Below are 18,352 nucleotides of genomic sequence, written 5' to 3'. Positions count from 1 at the left end.
CAGTGATCACCTCAGAGTACATACTCAGGCCTCAAATTCAAGTCTATGATTTTTATACCAGACTTGTGATTTCTATATTCTGAACAACAGTTTTTGGTGAGTCATCATATTTTTATCGCCCAGTTAAATGACTTCCAATTCTCTGGAAAGTTTTATTTTCCTTGGCTACAAATTTTCAATTAAAAAATGTCTAAACTACTTATTTCCCACTTTATTGTAGTTCTGAATAGGACAACTACAAGACCCAAACCCAGTACAATGCCCAAAGGGAATGGAATGGAAACAGGTAATGATCACAAATTTATTTCCTTTTGATCCTATTAAACTCTAAATGTTTTCATTCAATTTTTATAATTTTGTTGAATGCACATTTCAATTCCTTTTTTTACCAGTTTTGTTAGTACAGCCAGTTTTGGAAGTTCATAGAATTGAAACTTGTAATTCATTCTGAAGTCAAAATTTCAACAACAAGAACAAAATTTCAAATGTCTCTGAAAAGATTAAAATATAGTTTTTCACTTTTCTCAGCCTAGTCCACTAAATCAGCTACAGCTACAATATATAGTCTTGATTCTTAAAAATATCCTGAATATGAATTATTGAATTAAAATATCAAAATAGCTGTTTCCCTAACTTCAAAACACTTTCTATATACAGGTTTGGTCTTTGAGATTGTTATCACTTCGTTTTCCAGTTTATAATTTCGCAAGTACCACTGAAATTTTTTTAATACACCCAGATCTGTTAGCCACCTGGAATATGACATTTAAATGAGAAGAGCAGTTAGCAAATGATCACCCTGGTTACAAGCATATCAGTGTTTCCAAATCATTCAGTTTGATTCAGTGACATTGCCCTAATCCAGTCTCGTCTATGGAATATCATACAGATAAATAGAACAATGATCTGATAAAAGTTCAAACACTCAACTCACTAAGTGGATAAATGGTAGTTATTAAATGCCTTAATATGGGATTGCATTGTTCCCTTGAACTATTTTTTAAATAGTGCAAATCTTGTGCCTGCTTGTGTAAAAAAGCATAAAAATTAGTTTATTTAATATGTATATATAAAATCAACCCATAATTATTCCCTAATGAGAAAGAGATATGAATACTACCTGAAGACATGTATTCAGTCTAAAAACGATTTAGGGGCTTCCCTGGTGGGGCAGTGGTTGAGAGTCCGCCTGCTGATGCAGGGGACGCGGGTTCGTGCCCCGGTCCAGGAAAATCCCACATGCCGCAGAGTGGCTGGGACCGTGAGCCATGGCCGCTGGGCCTGCGCGTCCGGAGCCTGTGCTCCGCAACGGGAGAGGCCACAACAGTGAGAGGCCCGCATACCGCTAAAAAAAAAAAAAAAAAAAAGATTTAGATTTTTTTTTAAGTGTGTGTTTTTGTACTCGGTTATTACAATGTCTGAAGTTCTAGGAATTCACTTCCCTTCAATTAATGAGGCAGATACTATAAATTCCTGACTCATGAAAAGCAAGAAAGCATTCCAATATCTATTTATGCTCAGCTGTTCCTTTTATTTTTCCCAAGTGGGATTAGGCAGTTCATAGTGTCTCAGATTGACGTAAACAGTCTGGCTCTAAACAGAGCCACCTTCTTAATATTCAAAATAATTCCCTGGAGTTTACCTAAGTACAAATAGAAGAAAGCATTTATGTTAACAAAACAAAGAACAAGTAGCTATGATCAAACTTGAAAGCCATTAACCTTCAGTATAATCAAGCATTGATTCTCACAAGGAAAATTCTGTCTTTTGGAGGGAAAACAGAGCATTATTATATTTTAGTTTATTAGCAATATAAATATTTTTTCCAGAGCCACTTGTAATACAAACTGACATCTGTTACCCTCTTGTGTAGATAAAGTCAACTTTGTAATAACTCACCTAAGTTAGCTTTGAAAGGATGATCTCTTACCAGGACTTCTTCAGTTTAATTAGTTGGTTGCTGGTAGAAATAGATTGATGGACTACTGAGCCCGCACGCCACAACTACTGAAGCCTGCACACCTAGAGCACGTGCTCTGCAAAAAGAGAAGCCACCATCACAATGAGAAGCCCACGTACTGCATTGAAGAGTAACCCCCGCTTGTGGTGACTAGAGAAAGCCTACGTGCAGCAATGAAGACCCAAGGCAGCCAAAAATAAATAAATAAATAAATAAATTTTTAAAAAATGAGCAGACAGGATATTAGCAAGAATAGAGATCTAAACAGCACCATCAACCAAATAGACTCACACAATTATGGTGAAGTGACATGGGGCAAAGGTATAGAGGCAGTTCAACAGAGAAAGGACAGTGTTTTCAACAGATGGTGCTGGAAAAACTGGATATCTGTATGCAAAAACACTAAACAAAACAAAAACCAAGCAAACAAAGAACTCCTCTACCTAAACAAAAAGGAACTCAAGGTGGATCATAGATCTAAATGTAAAATGTGGGGCTTCCCTGGTGGTGCAGTGGTTAAGAATCCACCTGCCAATGCAGCGGACATGGGTTAGAGCCCTGGTCCAGGAAGATCCCACATGCCGCAAAGCAACTAAGCCTGTGTGCCACAACTACTGAGCCTGCACTCTAGACCATGTGAGCCACAACTACTGAGCCCATGTGCCACAACTACTGAAGCCCGCATGCCTAGAGCCCATGCTCCACAACTAGAGAAGCCACCTCAATGAGAAGCCCACACGTCACAATGAAGAGTAGCCCCTGCTCGCAGCAACTAGAGAAAGCACACATGCAGCAGCGAAGACCCAACACAGCCAAAAATAAATAAATAAATAAATAAAATTTATTTTAAAAAAAGAAAAGAAATAGGTTGATAGGCACAGGTAAACAAAGCTGAGCTCATTGTTTCCCCTTTCCTTGCTCCACTACCATCCCCAATCAAAATGTGTTGCACATGTTCTATGTTCTGATGTCTGTCTATTGGGATCCCCCTTCAGGGAAGGACTTGCCTGACCTACCTGAAGGGAATGAAGTCAACAGACAGTATCCCACTGTCATATCCTTCACAGTCAGCCTCAGCTGAGAGGGCCTTGATTGGAGATATGGGTGGTACATCTCCTTGTCTACCACAACATATAACAACCAAATGATACTTACCTCAGGAATGCAAGATTGGTTTAACATTCAAACAAATTAGTGTAATTTACCACATTAAGAGAGCAAAGGAAAACATCATATATCATCTCAATAAATTAAAAAAAAAATCAACCATTAGACAAAGTTCAAAAAACATTCATGATGAAAACTCTCAGAAAACTAGGAATAGAAGGAATTTTCCTCACTCTGATAAAGGGCATCTGTGAAAAACCTACAGCTACCATCCTATTTTACAGTGAAAGTTTAAATGTTTTTCTTCTAACATCAAGAACATAAGCAAGGATTCCTACTTTTACCCCTTCCATTGAAAATAGAAGCAGAGTGTTAAGCCAGTGCAATAAGGCAAGAAAAGAAGTAATGGTATAAAAATTGCAAATTACAGATGCCATTGTGTAGCATATTATGAAAGGAAAATTTAACACCTCTTGAAGTATTTGCCTGGGAAATAGTGTCTTGAGAAATTGGTGAGAAAAAGAATGTTTTTAAATCTGTTCTCTTCAGGTTGTAGACTTACATGAGTCCACATTACTTAGACTGTGCATAGTTTTGATCTAACTTGTTAATAGAAATGCAGGTATTCACATCAAGTTTCTTTTCTTTCTTCTCTGACCCAGTCCTACTATCTCATTCATACTCACTTCTAACCTCTATTGAGTCTTAATGAGATACCATTTTTGTGTTAACTGATTCCTTATCCAAGTTTGACATTTCACCCATAATATGTATGTTTGTTATCCATCTCACATATATTTTCCTATAGCTTTTCTTGCTGAAGTTTTCAGCACAGATATTTTACATATAAAAAAATCAGTTGATAAAAGGATGTGTTTAGGATTTATAGGACATATTCTTCATGATTTTAGGCCATTTAATGTTGTGCCTTTGGAAAACTAAAAAAGAAAGATTCTGAGGCCTCAAAACTATGGTCCTTGATTCTTTGGGCCTCTACACAATTCTTTCAATGATTCCATAAGCCCCAGGAATCTTTAAATTATCTTGAGCAAAGTTTCTTGATTTATAACATCATTATAGATATTTACCCTGCTTTATGTTTATTTCACATGTATATGTATAAATATTTCTCCACCTTAAAGTTAGAAAGTAGCCTTCAGAGAATGAAGTTTTAAGTAGGTCATTTTCCCAGCAGTCTGCTTTTTCAGGGTTTCCAGAGATGTATCTCAGCTTAATTATGTTCTACATGTTATAACCAACTTGAGATCTGACTCCAGAGATGCAACAGCATGCCCTAGACCAAGGGGATTGCACAGAGTACAATCCCACAGACCAAACCCAGCTCACTGTCTTTTTTTCGTAAATAAAGTTCTATAGAAACATGGCTTGCTTTCACAATATAGTGGCAGAATTGAATAGTTGTGACAGAGACAGTATGGCCCACGGAGCTGAAAATATTTACTGTCTAACCCCTGCCAGAAAAAATTTGCCCATTCTGTGCTAGACAATCTCTCCAACTTTCTCCCTATGGAAGGAAGCTGCTGAGTTGTGCAACTATTCTTTCATTCAACTGACATTTATTGAAAGCCCATTATGTGCCAGGCAAAATGTAGTTTGGAAAGCACTTGGCACATGCGGTTTGGCAGATATATTAGATACCTGAACCCCAAACTCCTTTCTCTACTCCTTCTTCTCCTAATGAGGAATCCACACTTCACTGACCCCACACGGAGTATGCCTGACAACAAGAACCCAGACTCCTCCAAGGTGAGGAATGTGTTTGTCTGAGCTGTGGCTAAATCTTCCAGTCTGCTGGCTCATCACCCCTGACTTTTTAGCCAGGTGCTAAGGTTTGGAGACAAGGGTGAGGAAACCAATCATCCATAAATACCACTCCTTTTGGTCACAGGGAATAGTCTCTGTTACATTTGGAAATTGATTCCCAGTTTACTGTGTTTGTTTGCAAAGCTTCTGTTACCATGGTTAAAAATACCCAAATCCTTACTTCATTTTTGACAGTAAATTGCTAAAGGGTGAACTATGTAAATCCAGATATTTTTGGAGAAGTCCCATATGGCAGTGGGGGTTCACACTGAAGCTGAAGTCTTGGTTCTTCCAGAGCCAACTCTGCCCTTTAGAAAACAGTGGATTAATCCTGCCTGAGGGAAAAAGAATTCAGGTCACAGCCTGGGCCAGACTGGCTGATTGCCAATTCCTGAGGATTCTTTCTCTGCAATAGCTCTTATTGGCTTCTCCTTTGCCCTCCCATTGCCTCTCTGCTACCTTTGGCATTTATTTGCTCTCCTCATTTCAGGGCCGCAGAAGTTCACTGGTCTCCAGGTCCTGTGCTCACACTGCTCCTGGCTGACATGCAAACCACAGCTAGGTGGAACCAAGGCCAGAACTAGAGCTCAGTCTCCTGTCCGCTGTTCAATGCTCTTTCCCTGCGTCCCGCAGCTGCCTTCTGCTGGGTTCTTACCAACATTCTCATCCACTACTGGCTTTTCTCTGTTTCTAAAGGCTGGACAAAGTCCAGTTTAGCAGCTGACATTCTATTGATTTGGGTACTTAACCTATAAGAATCATAACAGTGTGATGCTTCCATCTCTGCCTATACAGAAAGTGACAGAAAATGGCTCGTTTCTGCTGATTTCTCCCGTAACTGGAAAAGAGGCCAGGGATGTTTACATGTTTGATCTTATTCATAAAGTAATCCTGCAGACTTTTGTATTCTCTCCTACATCTCCATTTCACCAGCCTGTGACTTGTTGGATTTGCATGTGCCTGGTTGGGAAACCATGTCATCCTTGTATTTCTGAGTCCCACACACCAGTGGCATGAATGAATGACACGTGCTTGCCAGCCATGGCTGTTTAGCCCTTACCCAGTGGTGGCACTTCAAACCACCCAAAAGAAAAAGTATAGGACTCGAGGGCTAAAGTCAGAGTCATTGTGAAGAGTAAGAGAAGCGTTAAAAACAAAATTCAACCAAGTAAATTTGAAGATTTAATTGGCTTTATTCAACAAGTTATGAATCAGGCAGCTTCCCATTTAGCAACCAGAAGGGCACTCTGAAGGGTTGTACAAAATGGAAGGTTTTTTTAATAGGAAGAAGGGTGGGCCAAGGGAACTATTAGAAAAAGAAAAGAAAATACTATTTTTAGGCCAGGACAACTTCTTTTTGGGTAGAAGAGAGTTGCATGGGTTTTAAGTAGATTGCCTCTTCTTCCTCTGGGGGATGAAGGGCGCAGTGCTGACCAGAATATTCCAGACTGGTTGACTGAGATTACATTTCTGGGGAAGGTCAAAACTGCAGTTAAGTCAGCTTTTAAGTCTAGGCTTGGTATCATGGGCTTTAGCACAAGTGATGCCGTTTTGGGCCTGTGGTTTTCTCTTTAACATAGGGAAGAAGATGACAGGAAAAAGCACTCTGTACTATCCCAATTAGTGCTTAGGAGATGGGCTTTGGAGCTGGGCACACATGGGTGTGAATGCCTCCACTTCAGCTGTGAGTCCTTGGGCAAGTGCTTACTCTCCCCTTGCCTTGGGTTTCCTCATCTGTGAGACCCGGGTCGTATCTCCCACCCAGAAGAGTTGTATGGATCAAATCACGTCATGAATATGTAAGGCGCTTGCACAGTACTGGATCAAAATACTTTGTTTTCTTAAGGGTGGAAAGATTTGGAGAAAGGCTATGAAGAAGGATCTACTGAAGTCACACATAGCCTACTAAGCTTCTAGAGGATATAATACAGTTTTACCCTCAAAAAATAGTGGTAAATCAGATCTCAGCAAGCCACATTATCCTGGTGACACAAATGAAAGCACTCTGCCTTCCCTTAAGCCATGGACAGAGTAACCACCCAAATGAGTCACTTCCCACCTCCATTACCACTAAGAGGAGGGCACAGGAAGAAAACTAATGAGCTATTTGTTCTCACAATGCCTGTGGGATGAGCCACAAAATAGTCAGTGACCACAGAAACATTTTATTCCTACCACAAATCAACAGCAGTTGATTCGTGGCTACATACATTCACCTTGATTTTATATGTTATCTCTTATTCAAATAGCAGAGGGTGTGGGATTGTAATATTGGGTTTCATAAATTAATGTTAATCATAATTATTATTATAACTGTTAATAATACTAATAAGTTAATATAATGCTGACTAATGCCCATTATAGTTATAATAATTTCATAAATTAATGTAAAAATATCAGCTTCTGTTGTATACTTAATATATCTGCCTACACGTTAAATGAGACTGGGTGTATAATGTCCCTACAGAGTCCTGGAACTCAAAACAGGGTTGTTGTTGTGCTTGTCCTTGTTAATATACTAACTAGCATTTTAATTCAATGTTTATTCTTATTTTTTAATTGGTGAATTATAGTCAGGTCCTCAGAGTATGGATTCTCTTTTTAGGATGAGCCATTATATCTAAGATAATATTTACTTTTGAGATTCTAAAAAACGTCTGTTCCTATTATTTCTTAATGAAGACTGCCGGCCACATCAGGGAAGATTATTTTATAATGTAAAAGAATAATAATTTTTAAAAAGCAGGACAAAAGCTAAATTGGTTCCCTCTACCCTTAGGATTGCTACGCAAAACCCTAGAACCAGATTGTGTTTGAGGGACTTAGGAGGTAAAATAGCGCGCAAAGTAATTTTCAGGTCAGTTTCTTCCAAACAGCAATTTGGAATTCTAGGCGTGCCCAGGCCTAATTTACAAATCTCAAAAGCACAGATCCAGTCTGTGGCCTAACCAGCCTTCTAGCCAAGAACTCTCAAAAAATATTTTTAAAGTCAATTCATTAAGTACAAACCCAAACACACTGGAATTTTAAGGGTTTTCATTGGGGTAGAGGAGTTGGAGAAAAGTTTTTTAAAAACCACAAAATTTGCCCATGAATATTGGCAAAAAAAAAAAAAAATAGCCAATCACTGTAGATGAACTACTCCTAGCAAAACAATATCACCCAGGCAGGCAGTGCGGGGTGGACATCATAGAAAATTAAGGCAAAACCACGTTCTGCAATCAAACACTAACTCTGCAGAGAAAAAAATCACAGCTAATGAATGCAGTAGGGCTTTAAGTTTTTTTTCCTATACACAGATGGGAGAAGCCCATCAAACTCTCAGAGCACAATAAGTTTCTGTGAAGACTACTTACCACATTTTTGCTATCTATTTATTCTGTCATCCTCTCTGCTCACAGGGGTCAAGCAAGCACCACTGCCATCCGGTACTGATGGAAATGTGTCAGTGGACTCTCCTTACTCCACAAAAAAAACAAGTAAGGAATAAAATGCTGACTCCCTCACTCAGCTCTGCTCCGAAACTTGTAACTGCAAGTTACATGTGCTGCAGCAAAAAAAAGTAGCATCCTCACCGTCCCCAAAGCATCAGAACCATGCTAACAGTACAGGGGTATTGCTAGATAAACATACCAAAATATTATCTTCAGGAAAATAAAAAGCACTTTATGCACAAATTGAATATTAATAAGTACCTCTAACGAGCCACTGATTTAATAATTACTTTATATAATGTTCTGAGGGGCCACAGTGGACAAATGCTGAAGCGTAACGGTGGATTCTACCTTTCATCATATACAAGTTTTGTTCTTATGTAATTTATTATAATATCCTTTTGCCTGAAATGATTTATGTTTCTAATTTGAGGCTGTGCTCTATATAATAGGCCAAAATTATGAAGCGATAATATCTTTGCATTGAATAAGAACTCTGTGCTTTTAAAAGGATGCTGTGAAACCTACTCTGATGTATTAATGTCTGGGTTAGAGATCTGTATCGTATCCTCACCACTCACTCTCCCTCCCGCCCTGCAGTACATGCACACACGTGCACAATTCCTAATATCCCAGGAAGTACTTAAAGCCACAGGGTATTTTCCTGGATTGTCAATTTTACTTGAAGATTTTTAAACCAACATATTATGCAAAGAAAGAGATGAATTTTTAAGCTATAACACAAGACTTAAAAGAAAATTTGGGTTAAGGTGGTCTGCTCCAGGTACCTCTAGCCTTGTCCACCTTTGTGCAGATTATAAAAAGGTGTCTCTTCCCTTTGCCCTTCGGGCAAACCATTTAGAAAAACGTTCCTTTCCTCTGGGCTGGCAGCCTTGCACCAGGGCTCATGGGTGTGTGAGAGAGCAGAGTGGATGTGAAACTTTGCCTTCCACTTACAGCTCCCTGGCCAGGTGCCCGTGTGTGGTGACTCTGCTCTCCATGGCCACAGGCTTATTGCTTCTGCCATCAGGGCTATTTTGTTGTAATCGTTTGAGAAGTTCTGAAAGTGTTTGTTTAATTATAATTACATAATAGAGTTGGAGGATGGAGTGGAACACCTACTAAAGGAGAAATTATATGCTTTACCAACTCAAAGCTAAAATGGTGTAGGAATTGTAGCCTGCAAATCAAAGGCAATTGGAGATAATGAGACACAGAAATGCTACTGTCAAGTCTATATAGGAAACTAAAGATGATAAATTCTATACATCTATTTTCTACTTTTCCTTTCAAAAGGCAGATGTACTGATATATTTTCATCTATAATTAGAGAATATTTTACCCATACACAAATGTGCTTCGTTATCCCTGGGTACGTTACAAGCACTAATTTAGAAGAACATCAGAAAGTATTGCAGGCACTTTTCTGTAGAATCTATTCTCTCTCATCCAGCTGCTACTTGTCAAACATTATATATTTTTAAAACCCATGATTTTTATAGAGTGAATCCTTATGACCACTTTATCTGTAATATAATCTCCTAGCCACAATCCCAGGCACTCGTCGCCCACCCTTGCCACCTAGACCCATGCCCCCACGAAGAAAGCCTTTACCACCAAATAATGTCACCGGAAAGCCAGGAAGCGCAGGTACGTCAATCACATACCTTCCTTCTCCCTCCTTGATCTCACTGGCCAAACGCAAGCCCTTCTTGGTGTGATAGCTCAAGCAATGGACGAGCCCTTGGTGTGTGTGACATGTGCCTGTTTTGGCCCCAAAGACCAGACTGTAAATTATAGTTTTGAGGACTCATATCCTGATTCTGGGTGGATGGGGAGAAAGCAACCACCCATGTCCATCTAGGCCAGTTTGCTTCTTAGATGCTGTGTGCTTTGTGCTGAGACAGAAGCTATCACAGTTTCTTCAAAAAGTGGATTATTTTGGATGAGATGTTTTGTGCTGCCAACCCACCAGGTGTAATGGAAAATATCGTCCACTCATCATCCTGTCTCTTGAGACAGAATCTTTTACATCTCATTGATAGCTCCCTTGTCCACCAGCCTTCATGCTGACCCCGGTATTACGGTGCAAGGGGAGAGATTGGGAACTGGAATACTCAGGGTGACTGAGCAGGTCTAGCCTGTGCAACAAGGCAGGAATATATTTTAAAGTCAAGCTGCCTCTCAGCTTGCTCACATGCCTCTATCCTAGGGCATGTGTTGTCTTCTTCCCATAGAATGACCACTCCGAGTCACCTGGGATACTTGTACTTCATCCTTGTCTTGAAGAAGCCTTCTCTAGCTCCCCAAAGGAGACTTAGCATTGCTTCTCTGTTCTACTTTTCCTTGAAACATACCTCTATTAGAGCAAACCACTGTTTTATACCTATTTGTTTGTGTACTTGTCTTCCCCTACTATTTCATGAGCTCTTTGATGACAGATGACATTTTCTCTGAATTCCCAGAACCAAATCCAGTGTTCATTGACTGAATCCAGTAATCACTGAGTGAATATGTGAGTGAAATTAAGAATCAGTGAACCTAGTTCAGAGCAAAGATTCACCTCACTTTTCTTAAAGTTTCTTCCAGTGGACCTACCAGCAGATCAGATCATGTTCCCATTTTTTCCTCCCTCTTCCTTCATCTCTACTTCCTAAATATTCTGTAGTCAGAATCAGGATAACAGTGTTAAGGACAGCTGTGAAAGATGAAACTGATAAGGATTTCTGAGAAAGAGAATGACTGTCACTCTTTTCACAGGATGAAGGAGGGTGTGGTGATGGAGAAGCTTTCATGATGTAGCAAGGGGACAGTGGTCTCTAGATTGTTTTTTCCATCAGCTGAAAGAGGAATCAGCCTCTCATCCATGCTGATGGTGCCTTCCTGGGTCCAGGCCTTGCGACATGGCCCCAGTGAGGAGACCAGGTTTTCCTCATTAATTGTAACCTGGGGCAGCTGTGACTTGAATTTCTGTAGCTTTTAGTTCAGACTGAAAGTGATGCCTCAGTTTCCCCCATGGAAGAGTCAGGGGAACCTCCCACCACAGAGCTCCCCTACAAGGCTGTGTGTCTTCAGTTGCACCTCCACGGCCTTGGTTCCTGCCATATGAAACCTTGCTCACTGCCATCAAGAAGTGTAGCTTTGGTATAACTCACCCAGCCTGTGGGATGGTATGAACACATTCCACTTCTGAGATTAACTCTGGTGCCCTCCCTGCCCCATGCTTTCCACCTCTAACTCAAAAGAAATGACTACACTGAAGAGCCAAACACAAATGAGGTCAGTTATACAGATTTGGCCTGATGACCATCACAGAAAGTGCATACGGAATTCAGGAAATCAACTCAATGTTCTGGGAGTCCTCTGAACACAAGCCTTCTTGCACATGTGCCTCTGAGAACAGTCTTAGGCTACTACGAGGCATCTCCACCTGTCCCCTATCTCCAGATCTACCGAGGCCTCTCAGTCCCGCTCTCCTTGCCAGGACGAGTGCTGCTCTGCACCCTCTAAAAAGCTCCTTCAGGCTGCAGTGCAGTGTCTCATGGTTTTCACTCACCCTCTCATTGGGGCCTACTCCCACCAGGACCAGGAGCTTAAGTCTGCAGGGGCTGGACCAGCAGCCCATCTGAATGGCTCATCCGTGATTCTGTGCTGGGCCACAGTCCTTGGGTCAGTCTTGTACCCCTTGACTCCCTATTGTCTGAGAATGATTCCTTTTCCCAGGAGGACTATAAAACCTAATCTAGCCTCCACTCTATTCTACCCATACTTGCCTAGACCTTGGGATGCATCCCGTTTGGGAGACCTATAGGTGTTTTTAGAGTGGAGGAGACATTGTTGAATATAGCATCTCAGGGTGACACTGTTCTAGCTACAGGCCAGAATCACAGACATTACCTTAGAAACTTCTTCTTCTTCCCCCCCAGCCATCTCCCATGCCTGCCAGTTAATCTGCAGTGAGGCCACTCCATCCCCTTGACATTTCTCATGTAAAACCCCTTCCATCCAGTCTCACTGCTTCTTACATTGTTCACCTCCTCTGCCCTTGCCTACGCAACTGCTTTAATCTCTTGATTTCTCTCTCTGCCACCAGCCTTGCAACTTAACTGTTCACCCTCTCCTCATCTGATCATGTTACTTCCCTAGTGAAGATCTTTTAATGGGTCCTTATCACCTAAAAATAATATCTAAATCCATGGTATGCAAGGCCCTTCATGAACTGCCCTTCTCGGCCCCTCCGTACTCTGCTCTCACTGCTCCTGGCACTCTTGGCTCTCACCCCTTCAAATTCAACACGCCATGTGATTTCATGCTTCCCTGACCTGGTTCTTCCTGCAACCTCTGACTAGAATACAGCTCTCAGGCTTACCTACTGATCACTTCTCCTCTTTATTGGTACATCCTCTGGGAAGGCATTCCTGCCCTCCTCCCACCCAACACTCATCATCTTTCCCTGTAGACTTGTCCTCTCTGAGACCTTATCCCATGCTTTCACAATATCTATAATGCTTCAGTATAATTTGGCTCACACATCTCTCCCGATCAAGGACACCAGGTCTTATTTTCTCTCTAATCCTGGCATATAGTGCCAAGCCACATGGTAAGCGCTAATAAATATTTATTGAGTAAATAAATGGGGAACTCAGCAGGGCTCCCTATAAAGCCTGAATCCTTTGGCTCTACATTACAGGAATCATTTCATCAGACCGAGTAACTTCCCCACCCTTGAGGGCAACACTCAGACCTACTGAAGCCCCCTTGGAGAAAACAGAGACAGATAAAAAGCAACCAACAGCTCCTGCCTCAGGAGAAGATCTTGGTTAGTATATCAGTCACTTCCCACTGGATGCTTAGCTACGAAGTACTAAAGGATTTCAAACTAGAGAGAAAAGAGTCCCAGTTCTGGATCATCTATTTTACTCAATTTTATGATTGCTATGAATTTTTTAATTTAAAAATTATACTTATTTCTAATGTTTTATTATAGAATGTGCTCCTTCCCTTTGCAGACATAGAATGAAGTTCCCAAGATCTTTAGGAAAGTCTTCCTAAAAAGATCTAGATTACCCAGTGCTTCTTACTAAATCACATGCCATTACTAATTACGCATATCTTAATTTATTAATGAGTATTAGCTACTTGGTTGTAATCTTTGAATCATTATTTATTACACTGAAGGGCACCAGCAGGACACAATTAAAGGCCTTTTAGTGTGGATAATATGTGTAGTAATACTAATAATAATTGAAATCAAATTGCAAGGAATTGACTAGGAGGCATATGTATTAAATATTTATAGTTTTACTACTTTTTCATTGTATCTTCCATTCTCAGGTAATATGACTGACTTTAGTTCAAGTCCAACAAGAGAAACTGATCCTCTTGGGAAGCCCAGATTCAAAGGTATGTATGACTGGCTCCAAATCTCCATTTTAACAAAGCTATCTTTGGTGGGTGTATCAGTCAGCTGTTGCTGTGTAATAAACAACCACAAAATCTTAGTAGCATACGCTAAAAAGGATTTATTTCTCATGTGTCTACAAATTGCCTGGAGGTCAGCTGATCTACCATGTGTTTGGCTGGGTGGTTCTACTTCTAGCAACAGGTACAGCTGGGCCTCTTATAGGTTGGGCTCAGGTCTGCTCCACATCTGTTTATTTTGGTGCCCAGGATGAAGGACTAACAGTGACCCAAGAGAAGCTATTCTCATGACAGTACAAAGTGAAGAGAGGGGGAGTCCAAAAACCTGACCACATTTCAAGCTCCTTCTTGTGTTATACCTGCCAATATTCAATGGCTAAAGAAAGTCACATAGCCAAGCTCATAACAAAGATTGGGGAAGTGTACTCCTTCCATGGATATAGAGAATGTTTTTGAAATATTTATTTATTTGTTTGGCTGCACCGGGTCTTAGTTGCAGCACGTTGAATCTTTGTTGCCGCTGCGGGATCTTCATTGCGGCATGCAGGATCTTTTTAGTTGCAGCATGTAATCTCTTAGTTGCAGCATGTGGGATCTAGTTCCCTGACCAAGGATCAAACCCAGGCCCCCTGCATTGGGAGTGCGGAGTTTGTTAGAGAATGTTAGAGAATGTTTTTGAACAGTAATCTAATCTACCACAGTAAAAGAGAGATTATATGATATAGAACCCAGTATTTCCTTTTGTGATATGTTTTTCTGAAGTATAAAATTTGATAAATTTCAACATATGTATATACCCATGAAATATCATCACAATCAAGATAATGAATACATGCACCACCTCCAAAAGTTTCATCATGTACCTTTATAATCCCTCCTCCTCACTCCTCCCACCCGACCTCTAGTCCCTAGGTCACTATATTATAGATTAGTATGCATTTTTGGAAATTTTACATAAATGAAAAAAATACAGTATGAACTTTTTGTGTGTGATTTCTTTCACTCAACATAATTATTTGGAGATTCATCCATGTTGCTAAATGTATCAGTAGTTTATTCCTTTTTATTACTGACTAGTATTCTATTATATGGATATATACTAATTTATTAAAACTGTTCACGACATTTGGGTTGTTCTAATAAAGCTGCTATGACCATTCATGTACAAGTCTTTGTGTAGACATATGCTTTCATTCCTTTTGGACAAATTCCAACAAGGAGAATGGCTAGATTGTATATAAATGGACATTTAACATTTTAAGGAACTGCCAAACTGTTTTCCACAGCAGTTGTACTGTTTTACCTTTGTGCCAACAGTATATGAGAGTTCCAGTTCCTCCACATCTTTGCCAACACTTGCTATGGTCAGTCTTTTTAATTTCAGCCATTTTAGTAAAGGTGTAGTAGTATCTGATTGTGATTTTATTTTGCATATCCCTAATGACTAAGGATGCTGAACATCCTTTCATGTCCTTATTTGCCATCTGTATATCTTTTTTGATGTGTCTGTTCAATTTTTTTTGTCTATTTTTTATGGAGTTGCTTATTTTTTTATTATTGAGTTTTAAGAGTGTTCATATTTTCTGGATTGAAGACCTTTTTCAGATACACACTTTGCAGTGTGTATTTTCTCCCAGTGTTTGGCGTCTCTTTTTTAATTTTAATGAAGCTCAGTTTATCAATTTGGTTTTTTATATATAGATTGTATCTTTTATGTTATATTTAAGAAGTCCTTGACTAATCAAAGTTCACAAAGACCTCCTCTGTTTCCTTCTAGAAGTCTTCTACTTTTACATTTAGGTCTATGATCTGTATTGAGTCAAATTTTCTATATGATCCAAAGTATGAATGCATTTATTTTCTCACTTATGGATATCCAAATCGTTCCAGCATCATTTTTTGAAAAAACTGTTGTTTCTCCACTGAATTTAATTTGTACCTTTGTCAAAAATCAATTGTCCATATATATGTGGAACTATTTTGGGGTTTTCTAGTCTGTTCCAGTGATCTACTTATCTACCTTTCCATCAGTACCACAGTGTCTTGATCACTGGTTTTATAATAAGCACTGTGATCAGGTTATGTTAGTCTTCCAACATTGTTCTTATTTTTTAAAGTTGTTTTGGTGACTCTAGGTCCTTTTATATTTCCATCTGAATTTTAGAATGAGTTTCTCAATGTCTAAAAAAATAGCCTGTTTATATTTTTATTAGAATTGCATTGAATCTGTAGGTCAACTGGGAAACATTGACAGCTGTACAGTATTAAGTCTTATTACCTATGAACATGGTATATCTCACCATTTATTTAGGTGTTCTTCATTTCTCTCACCAATGTTTTGTAGTTTTCCATGTAAGGAAAACCATAAAAGTAGCATTTTTTATTTCAGTTTCTAATTGTTCATTGCTAGTATATAGGAAAACAATTGTTTTTCGTTCAATGAGCTTGTATTCTGCAACCTTGCAAACCTCTGTAGTCTTTTTGTAGATACACTGGATTTTCTACCTACAGAATCATGTCATCTGAGGGGAAAGTTTTACTTCCTCCTTTCCAACTTAAGTATCTTTTTTTCTTGCCTTTCTGTACTGGCTAGAACCTCTAGTGAAATATTGAATAGAAATAGTGAGGATAGGTATCTTTTTCTTGTTCCTTATATTATGGGAAAAGCATTCAACCTTTCACCATTAAGTATGGTGCTTCCTGTAGGTTTTTCATAGATGCCCTTCACTGTGTTGAAAAAGTTTTCTTCTATTCCTGCTTTGGTGAGAGTCATTATCAGAAATGAATGCTAGATTATGTCTAATAATTTTTCTGACTTTATTGAGATGCTTATGTGGTTTTCCTTTTTTAGTGTGTTAATGTGTTAAAGTAATTGTTCTTGAGTTGTAGGCTACCTTTGCATTCCAGTGACAAATTCCACTTGGTTATAGTGCATTCTCATTTTAATACATTGTTGGATTTAATTTGCTAAAATTTTGTTTAGAATTATGTTCAGTGAGGGACATTGGTCTGTAGTTTTCTTGTAATGTCTAAGTCAAGTTTTAGTATCAAAATGATGCTGAATTTTTCTTCAATTTTCTGAAAGAGTTTAGAACTGGTGTTGCTTCTTCCCTAAATATTTGTTAGTATTTACCAGTAAAGCCATCTGAGCCTGATATTCTCCTTGTGAGAAGGGTTTTACATGTAACTCACTTTCTTTAATAGGTACAGGACTATTTAGAATATTTTTTTCCATAGTGAACTTTGGTAATTTTTGTCTTTCAAGTTATTGGTCCATATCCTCTAAATTGTCAAGTTTATTGGCATAATGTTATTCATATTCTCTTCTTACTTTGATATCTGTATAATTTGTAGTGATGTCACCTCTCTCATTCCTTTTATTGACAATGTGTGTCTTTTTTTTCTCTTTTGCCTAACCAGTCAGGCTGTAGGTTTATCAATTCTTTTGATCTTCTGAAAAGATCAACTTTTTTTCATTGATTTTGTCTGTTATTTTTCTGTTTTCTATTTCATTTATTTTTTACTCTGATCTTATTGTTTCCTTTTTCTGCTTAATCTGAGTTTCATTTGCTCTTCTATTCTAATTTCTTAAGGTAGAAGATGAGCTCATTGATTTTGAGCCCTCTCTTCTTTTCAGATGTGGAATTTAGTGCTACAAATTTTCCCCTAGATATTATTTAAGCAGCATCCAAAAATTTTTGATATGTTGTGTTTCCATTTGTACTCTGTTCAAAATAATTTTAATTTCCCTTTTGGTTTCTTCTTTGACTTATTAGAAGTATGTTATTTAATTTCCAAATATTTCAAGATTTTCTAGAAATCGTTTTGTTACTGATTTCTAATTTAACTCCATTGTTGTCAGATACTCTGTATTACTTGAACACTTTCACATTTATTGAGACATTTTTTAAGGCCCAGAATATAGTCTATCTTAGTATATGTTCTCTGTGTACTTGAAAAGAATGTGTATTCTGCTTTTCTTAAGTGGAATGTTGTATTGGTTTGCTAGGACTGCCATAACAAAATACTACAGACTCGGTGGCTTAAACAACAGAAATTTATTTTCTCACAGTTCTGGAGACCAGAAGTCTGAGATCAAGGTATCTTTGGTTTCTCACATTGGAAACTAGGTCTTCACCATAGGAATTTTAGGGAAACACAATTCAGTCCATAACAAGGGTTCTATAAAAATGTCAATTAGGTCAGTTTGCTTGGTTGTATTGTGCAATTATTTTACATCCCTAGTGATTTTCTGTCTACTGTTCTGTCAGTTAATGAGAGAAGAGTACTGAAATCTCTAGCTCTAATTGTGAATTTATTTCTACTTAACAGTTCTATCAAGTTTTGCTACATGTATATTAAAGGTCTGTATTTAGATATAGACCTAAATTACTTAGGGTTGTAATAAACTCCTGAGGAATTGGTCCTTTATTATTATGAAGTGACCTTTTTGTGTTTATGGTAATATTCTTTGCTCTAAAATCTAATTTGTTGATATTTATATATCCACTCAAGCTTTCTTTTGATAAGTGTTATCATGGTATCTCTTCTTTTCATCCTTTTACTCTTAACCTGTTAGTCTGTTTGTTTAAAATGTTGTCCCTAT

General features: G+C 38.6%; 1 protein-coding gene across 6 annotated transcripts in view; it reads left to right on the top strand.

Moving 5' to 3' along the window:
* The window catches only part of ABI3BP (ABI family member 3 binding protein), a 258,654-nt gene that overhangs the window by 207,965 nt on the left and 32,337 nt on the right, over positions 1-18,352 (top strand). For 5 of the 6 annotated variants that reach the window (XM_060010560.1, XM_060010563.1, XM_060010558.1 and 2 more), the window contains 5 exons: positions 221-286; positions 8,293-8,370; positions 9,871-9,975; positions 13,016-13,144; positions 13,660-13,728. In XM_060010560.1, coding sequence (XP_059866543.1) covers positions 221-286; positions 8,293-8,370; positions 9,871-9,975; positions 13,016-13,144; positions 13,660-13,728 — 447 coding nt within the window. The remainder of the gene's footprint in view (positions 1-220; positions 287-8,292; positions 8,371-9,870; positions 9,976-13,015; positions 13,145-13,659; positions 13,729-18,352) is intronic. The other variant, XM_060010562.1, reaches the window with a different exon arrangement.

This window comes from Delphinus delphis, chromosome 4 (genome assembly GCF_949987515.2).
Source record: "Delphinus delphis chromosome 4, mDelDel1.2, whole genome shotgun sequence".
Taxonomy (NCBI): domain Eukaryota; kingdom Metazoa; phylum Chordata; class Mammalia; order Artiodactyla; family Delphinidae; genus Delphinus; species Delphinus delphis.
Note: the sequence above shows the minus strand (reverse complement) of the source record. Positions and strands in the feature narration are given on the sequence as shown.